General features: G+C 35.7%; 1 protein-coding gene across 1 annotated transcript in view; it reads right to left on the bottom strand.

Moving 5' to 3' along the window:
- Positions 1–1,602: 1,602 nt before the first annotated feature.
- Deaf1 (deformed epidermal autoregulatory factor 1) overlaps positions 1,603–11,970 on the bottom strand; it is a 124,417-nt gene continuing 114,049 nt past the window's right edge. Inside the window, exon 4 of the mRNA XM_067788984.1 lies at positions 1,603–2,261. Coding sequence (XP_067645085.1) covers positions 2,088–2,261 — 174 coding nt within the window. The 3' untranslated portion in view covers positions 1,603–2,087. The remainder of the gene's footprint in view (positions 2,262–11,970) is intronic.

The raw sequence follows: 11,970 nt of genomic DNA, 5'->3' as shown, positions 1-11,970 counted from the left end.
TTACTGCATAGAGTTGGGTCGTTTCGTTCTGAACTTGTTCAATTGACCGGGTCTCTCAACTGAACAAGTGAACTAGATCTTTGATTTCGGTTCTATTTGTTCTTTTAGTTCTTTCTCTCTTCTCGTTCACGAACATTGTAAATTCATACATACATATGTACGTAGAATTTCACAGTAACACGAATGTCGACGATGCCACTTACACTAAAGATATGCATGTGTGGCCCTGGTACAAAAAGATATATGTGGACTATTTATGAAAAACATCTTTTGTAAGAAACTAATTATTACATTTATTAAACTTGAAAAGTTCATATTTACAATTTGTGTCTGCACTCTTTCAACTTCATGGATCTTCCGAAATTTGTAACTTTTTTTTGAAGTTAATTATACATACGTATATATATTAACTTATTTATTCATAGCACATTTAAATATACCTACACAAAGCATTGCTGCATACACACCCCCCTCTATACTTGTTGACTTTTTTCGTGGGTGTGAGCAGCAGTGAACAAATTTGCTTGAAAAAAAGGAACAGATGAACAAAAAGAACAACTTGTTCGTTCATCAGAAAAAGAACGAAAGAACCGAATGTCTGAAATTAACGAAAAGGTACAACTCAGCGACAACTAAACTAAAGAGAATATGAATACGTGTGAATTGAGTGTGCACAATTGTGCCACTATTTGCCGATGTCTACTCTAATGAGTAAAACAATTGATATGGCGGAAAAATATTTGTCTATTTCACATTTTGTTTTGTGCTTGTTCGTGACTTTTTATGTTTTTTGTTATTTTATGCAGCGACACAGTAGCCATCATCCCGTGAGTTTTCTAGCTGTGTATCACGTTCAAATTTTACAGGAAAGCTCTGGCTCGATGGAAGACTTGAGAAGCAGAAGTCGTAATATTTTTGTATACATGAATTGTAATAGGTAGATGTCGCTGTTGCGTTTTAATTTAACACCTGCCAGATCGGCCGCTTTAGCTCACCCTGCAAAAATCGTTGGATCATGTGGTCCACTGGAGTACTTACCTTTATACTCCACTTTAATGCTGCAATGGACCAACTCATGTTTCTACACTAACATATTGTAAGCCGATCATTGCTTGTTTTTAACGATTGTAATCACTAAACGATGTTTATTGGACTATGGGTACTCCATGGATTACTCTGATGTAATGCGGAGCTGGAGTATATGGTCCATTCCTAGGACATCGCAATGTTAATTGGACCATATTTTCTGTATGAATTGTGGTTAATTTTGGAGCACTCGGTTGGTCTATAGCGCATGCATGGAGTACTCGCGATTTTCGCAGGGCAGTTCAAACCTCAGTTAGAGTTGACTGAAACACTGTATCATAAGATTAAGCGTAGTTTAATTGGCCAAATGAGTTAAACCTTTTCTGCAAGCCTTTTTAATATAATTCTCTTTGACTACGTGCTTCATATGTCTGTGTGCAGCAATTCTGCACTTATGTTTTGATCATAACAAAGCAAGTTAAAAGTTTGCTTTTATATTTAGCAATTAATATATTTTTTTAAGCTACTACGTACTTACCTTTGTAATGTTTGTTCCCAAAAATATATAATACAAAGTCGCGTCTAGGGTATTTATTTCCAATTTAATAATTTGAACCATTACACACCCAAATTTAAAGATTTCAAGTGCCATGAACAAAACAGAATTTTTTTTTTTCTTTTTTCTCTACACTTAGGTTTACGAATTTGATTTTGAAATCTTTATTTGATGCTGTAACGGCAGTTTTATCCATAAAATAATAAAATGTTAAAAGTTTAACTATGTGCTTAGAAACTAATGAAAATGTATGCATAGACGAATATGTATTATGCAATTTTGTTTACTTGTTTATTATTATTATTATATTTTTTACTTGTATCTTTCCTTTTTTGGATGTTGGCTTTTCCACCGATTTACTGTTTAAATACATTTTATTATTTAGTTTTATTTTAATTAGCTTTTGCATTTCTCGGTTTTTCAGCTATTACCATAAATTCTTTTTATCATTCTCAAATGTATAAAGAATTAAAATATGTATACTTTTGTTTTATGTACAGTTCGCTTAGGACTGCTCATCTACTAGGAGCATAATCTGTTGAGTTGTTGTCTGAGCAGGATTCCTTGTACATTCCACTTGATGAGCGTTCCAATCTTTTCGTTGACAGAATTCAGAGCAATATGGAGTTTTTCGACAAAGTGAACATTCGGCTAGAGCTTCTCTGTTGCAGTTTGCACACTACACATTTTAAAATTAGCAAACGCCGTTTAAAAAAAGAAAACAAAAAAAAGAAATAAATTAGTTTTTTTAATACAAATATGCATAAATAGTTATATCGACCCCCGAGTAGGATACCAAAATGTCGGCTGCCATTTCGAAAACGCCCTATCTCAGAATTTCAAATACACCATGTCTTGAAATTCTTGCAAAGGACACCAATCTCAGAATTTATTTCATAAATGCCCTGTCTCAAGTTTGCTAAGGTTAGGTAAAGTTGGGGCAGCTACTCCAGCTAGGTGAAACAGTGCACTTGAACACTTTAATGGTCGCGTCCCAATGAACTTTTTCAGAAAGGTGCCTTCAAAGCTGAATGATGTTAAAATATATAGCGGAAGATTTTGTAGCAACGGTGCTTCAAAAAATCAGACCTCATCTGATGGAAAAAATGTATATAAAATCGTTATCTAAATAATATAAAATAGTTCACCGTCTTCTTTATTCTCCCTTTACCTTAATCGGCCTACTTTACTTCCCTATCCCTTTCATTCTTCCGTAAATCTTCCCTATTTGCCTCTTACTTTATCTTGGTCTCACTCTTACTATTACTCTTAATTGTATCCCAATGTTATATTTACTCTTCCTGTTAACCTCTTATTCCTACTTTTCCTTAAACCTTATTCTTACTTATAGTCTCACTCTCTCTTTTCTCTTATTCATTTTTTCCTGTAGTTGTTCCGGATTCTTCCTGTTTTTCTTTCGATTTCCCTTTTCAATGCGTTTTTCTGCACATTTCATTACTCAAGTAATAAAAATATAGCAAAATAGTACCAAAAAATTTCCCTCTGTACTACCTTAATTTCATGACCGGATTATGGTGGCCGTCAAATTTTTTTTGTTGTTGTGCTACTGAGTTCACCTGTCTGGTTTTATTGCGTCATCTTCTGACCTTTGTGTCAGTTTCAAAATTAAGATTTGCTTCAATTTAAATTTGGAAAATAAATATAACATAAACATAATCATATCTTCAAATAATCGATCACTTGCAGTATGTAGGGTTACGACAAAGAGTAAAATAGTTGCAAAATTTTCTTATATATACCCGTTTTTGTACCGAAAATAAAATATCTGGGCCTAATAATAGACCTATATACATATATAAAATGCAAATTATGTATGTATGAATGTAAATAGGTACATATCTATCGGGTTGCAAATCGACCGATCACAACCATATTTGAAACACCCACTAGAAGGCTTCCAGGGATAGTCATAGCCTAAAAATAATTTCGATGTATAAAAGGGGCGTAGCGCCTTCCATACAAGTAGAATCTTTGATACTGCATAACTCTGGAAGTATTGATGCTAGAACATTAAAATTCAGTGAGGAGGTTTATGAGAACAATACCTAACACCACCAAGGAACTATGGGGTGAAGAAGAAGTGGACGTGGCGTCTCCCATACAAATGGGATATTTCATACTGCATATCCCTGGATGTAGTAATGGTAGAATATTGAAAATTGTTAATTAGCTATATGATGTTAACGCCTAACACCTCCAGTAAAATGTGGAATTTTTCAAAACTATGGTTGTCGTACAAACTTAGATTATTTAAAAAAGCTTTATATCGTTTAAAAATCTTTTTATTTATACTCCAAATAATATTAGAAAAAATATCGTATATCCTATAGTTTTCAGCAATACCTACATAAATTAGCAAATACACAACCTTAAAAGAAGTTTAAAATTTGTTTTATTTATTTTGCAATTTTTTTCTGAAAAAGTGAGGTGAAGCCCACGGTGAAGCCGCCGCCTGACTATCAATGTATATTTTGACGTGACTGCAGCTTAAGCAGAATTTCTGCTGATTTCTTCACGGCTATAACTTCCGCCTGTAAGAACGAAAACGGCTACATTCTAACCACTTCGAGCATTTCTCTGCTCTCCTTAATGGATACCGCGATGTACAGCACAGGGATGATGAACCCGATGTCACAATTAATGATGATGGAATTAATGTCCCTCCACCCGATTATGACGAAGTGAGAATAGCAATAACCAGATTAGCGCTGATGGATAAGTATTCTTTGCCCGGTCCGCAAGAAACGGGATCCTGCAAACTGCGCCAACTATCGCGGAATCAGCCTTCTTAATATCGCATATAGATCCTGCCAAATGTATAGTGCGAAAGAGTGAAGCCCTCCGGGAATCGGACGATTGGATTGTATCAGTGCGGCTTCAGACCAGTTAAATATACCATCGGCCAGATTTGCACAATGCACTTAATCTTGGAAAAAAAAAATCGCGAAAAAATAATTGACACAAATCACCTCGTCGATTTTAAAGCCGACTTCGCCAGCACGAAAAACAGCTGCATAGATGTCGCTGTCAGAATTCGGTCTTCCCGCAAAACTTATACGGCTATGCAAAACGACGCTGAGGAAGACCATCAGCTTAGTCAGAATTGGTAAAGGACCTGTCCAAGCCGGTTCAATGCACCCGAGCGACTCAGAGTTTTCACTGCCAGGGGCTGTCATTTCAGTGTAGCCCGGTTTAATTCATTGCGTCCCTCCCACAAATTGTCATCCTTCCGGCAGATCCATGCAGCGGGACTGCTCCATACTTTCCTGCTCCGGGAAAGTATTGAACTCAATACTGGGCCAGAACCTAATCGCGGGCCAGAGAAATGGTTTTGCTGCGTGCGCCGGAAACGAATATTTTAGGACGGTCAAACTCTAGCCAGTATGTGACGTGCAAAGGATTATTGCATCGCACGGGGTGTTCTGGGCTAGATCCCAACATTCGTCGACCCCGTCATTTATACAAATTTTTTGCGGCACCTTGCTGTCCCATAGTCTGCGCCTTAGCGCCCGTTATTGCAGTTAATCTGCAATGAGTTAGCTGCAAGATCACGGAGATAGTGGATTTTATGAAGCGGCACAACAATCGCGTTGCTGCGATCCAAGAGACAAACTCATGGTAAGATCTGCTTTGCAGGCCTGCTCTGGGTACAACGTCCATAGAAAAGATCGCTAGGGCGGGCATGGAGGCGGACTCGTATTTATCACCCATCACTCAGTACAATATAATATATTTGATCCCGACATCGGCCGTAGGAACAGTCTCCTAGAACGTCAAGGCTTATCTGTCAGGCGATGCAAATTTAGAAATTATCAACATCTATATCCTTCCTGCCACCTGCTGAACCAGTGGATAATGCCCTGACCTCAGCGCACTACTCACTGGTGAATATCAAATTACTATAGGCGATTTCAATGCCTACCTTCATCTGTAGCATCCTGATCTACAAGCGGACAGCAGGGTGAGATGCTGGCGGACCAAATAGAATAAACGGCATTCTGCACGATAAACGGAGACGCCCCCATATCTAGATATAGTAAGATGGTTTTAGTGAGTTTAGTGGGATAATTTTACTATGTATTGTATAGAAATGAGTTCCACACAATTTATGTAATTTATAAAGTCGCGACCGTAACGCTCTTCTTTGAATTTGAGCACTACTTATTAATTTTTTAAGTTATAATTTATCTGACTATATTTGTTACTTCCTGAAGTCATTTTTGCATATAATAATTCAATCATTACTTTAAAAGTTTTATTTAAAATTATCAAAGTTTTACACAAAAAAGTCGCGACCGTCATATTGGAAACTCCCTTATATATAATTGTTTGAAATTGTAAACAAATATGGTGAAAAGAGTATACTGAATAATACTAATAAATCATACCACTTCTAAGTACTTCTACATCAAGACATTGGAAGAGAGATATTTGCGAAGTACTAAATTTTGCGTCTCAAGATGCGCACATGTGACTTATTGTGACTTTTAATATCGTTAACATAATGTCAAAATAAAGACATATGCAAGTATCAAAGTCTTATCTCAAATTCTGAGGTCGAACCCTTAAATGGCTGGAGTAATTTGAATTTTCTTTATGAATCACTTTTGAATACAAATTTTTTGCACTGCTACAATATTTTGAATAATTCTTAGTCATCCATTTGTTAATGTAAACCTGTTTGTTATGTCGAAGTGCTCGTTCGTCATATGAAAAAGCTTTTACTTTGCACTTACATATGCAAATCAAAAACTTCCATGTGAATTTTATTTATATGTCACATATACACTTACGGTCATAAAAAAAGCCGACGACAATGTGTTCCCCTTTAACATCGTTTCTACAGTCATTGCAGCGACGTAATGAAACTTTTTAGTTATTGTCATTAACATCGACAATTCCTTAACTCATTAGGTGGTATCTTAAAGCGAAAAAGCTAGAAAATTCCTATCAGTTTGAGTAAAAGTAAAAATGTTTAATAAAAGTAATAGTTTTATCCTTGAAGAAAATATTAACATAATTGTCTACGAAAGACAAATCACGCAAAATTTGGAAATCGTAGGCGGAGTATATCACAATGAAATATCCTTAAAAAGATTATGGACGAAATATATTGCATAGGTGAATTTATCCTCTCATTTTTGAAGTGGACGACCACGAAACCCCAATGTACGCGTTGATAGGAATATCGTCATCATGGCTCTTCTGAATACATTTAAAACTACTCCAGAAACATTCGCGGAATGGAAGGATAATATAAACATGAAAACTACAATAGCAACGGCACGGTGTCTCTGGAGAAAAAATAATTTGATGGCCCCTGATCAAAAAAAGAACACACTTTCCACCACAAAAAAGCGATCCCGCACGCTAACGGGTATTACAAAAACATAAATTGGACAGGGAACGATTGGTCATGATTCATATTTTCTTATGAGTGCAAAGTAAGTTTTATTCAGTTAAGGTGCGCGATGCATAGTAAGTCCCAACAATCAGGAAGAACGCATTAAAAACCGTGAGAGCTGCTTAGATTTTGTCAATGGACAGCATTCAAGACGGCATCTCACCAAGAATTTGGGGCTAGTCGAGCACAGTAATCTGAGCGCATCTGTGAATCCATATTTTTGTATTTCTGGGGCTAACTACGCATTACAAAACTGGATTGAATTTATTTATTTTGCGCTATTCAGAGAACATGACCCCCAGTCACTACGAGGCCTGTTTCTTTTTTCGCAGAGCCAGCTTAGTAGGGAGGAAGGATTTTTGTGCTAAGAAGCTGATTTTATTTTAGCCAGTTTCTGGAACAATTTTAAATGTATTCAGAGGAGCTATCCTGACGATATTCCTATTAACGCGTTCAGTGGCCTTTCGTGGTCGTCCACTTTAATAACGTGTGAATAAATTCACCTATTCAATATATGAGCCGCTCAGTGCACACATCGATTAACTCCATAAAACGAAAAGTTGAGAAAAGCGATGATGTAATGTATATTGTTTTTAAAAATTCCTCTGATAATATGACTTCAAATATATAATGTAGAATGCATTATTGCAGATATAGCTTTCATCTAACGGTATATATAACAAGTAAAGCGTGAGCTTCAATTGTACATTGCAATTCAGATAAATTTTTTTTTCTACATAACACGTGACACCGCGCGTTTAAAAGAAAAATGTCTCCCAATTCCTCTTACAGTAAAACTTGATAAGTGAAATATCATTGATTCAAAACTATTTTTTTTGCTAAGTTATAGCTTATTATTCCAGTCTACTACCCTTTTAAACTTGTTTTATATCTAATTTGCCGTGTTCTTTAACCGATCCCGCCATTTTTACTAGAAATATTTTCTGCTATAATGAAAATATAATTTCATTACGATATGTTAATTTTTCTTCGAGTTATGACTCCCGAAACATAGAAGATTGCTTAGCCATAAAAGGGGCGGTGCGACACCCATTTTCAAAAATTTTAGTGTTTTCCAATTTAATGTTATAATTCAATTTAAACAGCAAAATTTTATTGATACAAAGCTCTTCTTCGCTAAGATATAGCTTATTATTTTCGTCTACGACCCTTTTAAAAATATTTTATATAAAAGTGGGCGTGGTCTTTAACCGATCTCGTCCATTTTTTCTAGAAATATTTCCTGCTATAAGGAAAATATGTGTACACAATTTCATTACGATATGTAAATTTTTCTTCGAGGTATGGCTCCCGCAACAAAAAATTTCTTAGTCATAAAAGGGGCGGTGCCACGCCCATTTTATTAAATTGTAAGTTTTTCCTATTTATTGTTATAAATCCACTTGGAAAATGAAATGCCATTAATATAAAGCTCTTTTTTGCAAAGATATAGCTTGTTTTATTCGTCCACGACCCTTTTAAAAATCTTTTCGCTCATTTTCAATACCAATCTATTCTGGGTCCAGATAAGCTCGTGTACCAATTTTGGTGAAGATATCTCAATATTTGCTCAAGTTATTGTGTTAGCGGACAGACGGACATGGCTCAATCAAAATTTTTTTTTCGATACTGATGATTTTGATATATGGAAGTCTATATCTATCTCGATTCCTTTATACCTGTACAACCGACCGTTAACCAATCAAAGTTAATATACTCTGTGTGCAAAGCACGCTGAGTATAAAAATATAGTGTATTTAAATAAAGTAGATAACCCTATAACTGCTATACTAACTACCGTTTGCATTGTGCTTCTTTTTATTTGATTTTGTTACGAATATTATTGAGAGGGAGAGAGCATCGTCGGCTGTTTAAAAACAAATAAGCGTCGATGCACGGCCAGAACAGATACAGCGTTACTAAAACGATTTACGTTAGATTATGGAGTTAATCGAAATGGCTTCTGAAATAAATTATTTATTATTCAATGGTCAAAAAAATTTGCCATTTAACGGTGCTAATCTTTAGTATTCAGGAAAGTTATTATAAATATAAAAAGTTATGACTATACCAAGGGCTTTGACACTTAAATTTAAGATTTTTAAAAAAGTGGAGTTAATCGATGTGTGCACTGAGAGGCTCATATGTGCCTATGATTCAGGGAAAAACAAAAAAAAGGTACCCTAAGTGTATAGGGGTTGAGCAGCTCCGCATATTTTTCTGATTTCACTTTTCACATTTTTGCTAAGGACGGCAGTTTAAGCACCGGCATGTCTATGCCGTCTGGACCTACTACTTTGGATGTCTTAGCATGTTCGATGATATTGTCAACATATTTGGCGGCGATGGTAATATGAGACGCGCTGTGTTTAGATTTATCAATCGTCGAATGCATTACGTATTGCCGGCAAAAAGTAGTCTCGCATCCGATCGCTGCAAGAGAGGGACGCAACAATTTAAATGGGGATACACTGAAATGACAGCCCTTGGTCGGGAAGAATCCCGAGTCGGCACGGTACATAGAACCGGGTGCCATGGGAATCGTTATACTGTCAATTATTTACACTTTTGCTTGCAAAGGTCAAAGTATGGCCATTTTACGTGATAAAATATGAAAAAGGCAATATTAAGGCAATTATTCACTATAGGAATGCTTTTCAATTGTATTATCCATTTGAGCAATAATTTTAAATTTTATTATTCCATGTGAGAAATAATTAGTCCAGAATAACAAAAAGGATTTATATTTAAAAAGATTTATTTATTATTCCAAAATGCACATTGCTTTTCTTAACAACTCTGAACTCAGCCGATTATTGCAAATCAAAAAAAATCTAAAAATTTCAGCAATGTTTATCTAGTGTAAGTATCTACATAGCTTTAACCCTCGAAATAATTTTATTTCAATTAAATCGGATAGATTCGTGAATAAAAAGTCGGCATTTTATTTTTTTATTTCTTAATTATTTATTTTGTATGGATACTATTATGAAAAGGGGAGTGTAGCCGACAGGCAACAATGAGCAACAGTGGAAAGAAAATTATCAGAAAAGTTATTAGTGATTAGGAAATATGGAAATTTCTTTCTATTGGAACTTTCGATTATGCTTCGTTCAAGGAGTCCGCAACGTGACGTATTTTAAAGATTATGTCAACGTCAGGGTGGCTCCTTGGAATACATTTGCTATTGTCATTGAAATGAAGATTTTGCCGTATCTTTTCAAATTTGTTACAAGACATAACCTGTGGAATTAGAGTTGTACCTAGGATGGAACTCCAATGGTTGGTTACCCTGGGTAGCTGGTGGACAAGTGACATATACGACACCAATAAACTGTCGGATTTCTATCTCAGATACTCTAGAATTATTGTTTAGATCTTTCTGTGCCAAATAGAGGGTTGTCTCATCCACATTTTTTTTTTTATAAGTTCTGGTCGAAATAAGTAAAGAAAGAACTGAATGGGAGTCTCAAGCTCCAAGATATCAGATGTCAATGAATCGTTTCCAGTAAACGACAGCTGCTCTGAGCTCAGCTCTAAACACATTTTGTTACAAAGTAACTGTAGCTTTTCAGTTTTTTGTCGCTTTGATGGAGGAGCTGAAGTACTTATGATCTGTGACCGAAATGGGGCAACCTCTACCGCTTTTTCATGGATGAAGTTACGGTCGTCATCGTTCACGTACTCTACTAATTCATCTACATCAAATTCGCCTTCAAAAGAGTCTTCATTCAGCTCTCCGAAATCCGATATCAAATCTGGGTCGAAATCAGGGTAAGCCAAACTATCATCATCAAAGTCGAGGTCATCTTCACTTGTGTAATCATCATGGAGGGCGCAGGCGATCTCGTTGTCAGGGAGAGATCGTAGTCGACGAGAACTCCTAAAAAAATAATAAGTAACGCAGTCACGGTTTTCATCAAGATGTTTCCTCTTTTCACATAATGTAGCCTACAAGACACAAACACAAAACATAACCCGCTGACAAAATACTGAGGATATATATAACACAAACAGTGCCACAATGAACTCTGAACTCTTATCTTATATATTTTTACAAAAAATATCCACAATGTCCTCAAAAACTATTTTTTTTTATATTATTTATATATACCACTTGCAAAGTGTACAAAATTTTCCTCTTCACTGACAATATCACTGAAAGGCGCTTTGAAAAGGCTAACGGTACTTTATGAGCAAACACATGTTTCGTAGAAAGAATGAAACGTAGACTGCAGTCTACAATGCTTGACAAAACGAAAAAGTAATTGCTGCGAAAATTTACGAAGGTTAAATGGTATGTTGCCTGTGGTCTACAGTATGTTAAGAGGGTTAAGAATAAATGAGAATAATGCGAAACACATACACAAGCACATTTTTTGTATATCTTAATTCGGTTGCCACACCATGTTTTCATTTGGGACCAAAATTCATCGAAAAACAAGTAAGAAAGTCTAAGTTCGCGTGGAACCGAACATTACATGCCCAGTTGTGCATTGTTGTTGTTTGCTTTGTGTGGTTAATCGTGTTATAAGGCAGTAACGCATATATGGTTCTATTCTGAACTCATGTTCGTTCAAAAGAAACAAAAAGAATGTAGAGGCTACCACTGATGAACCTGAGCAGGTAAAAACGCAGTTTGGCATTTGTAGCTATGAAAAACTCGCGATATTATGAAAAAAAAGTTTATGCTAAATGTCGTTCGGGTTAGAAGATTTTTGTTCTACTTATGGCGCTAAAAGTATTGTTACGAATATTATTAACACTAAGTGCTACCCTGATACTAAGTAAATAAAGTCACAACAACAATAAAGCAAGCTGTGACACTTGTATGTACGTAAGCAAATTAATCAGCATGTACACACATATGTACATACAAGCAGCAGAGAGATACTCACAAACGCATGTCATCATCAGCTACTACTTCGCTCACATATACACACGCATATGGTTACACACTACA

This window comes from Eurosta solidaginis, chromosome 5, assembly GCF_040869045.1.
Source record: "Eurosta solidaginis isolate ZX-2024a chromosome 5, ASM4086904v1, whole genome shotgun sequence".
Taxonomy (NCBI): Eukaryota; Metazoa; Arthropoda; class Insecta; order Diptera; family Tephritidae; genus Eurosta; species Eurosta solidaginis.
Note: the sequence above shows the minus strand (reverse complement) of the source record. Positions and strands in the feature narration are given on the sequence as shown.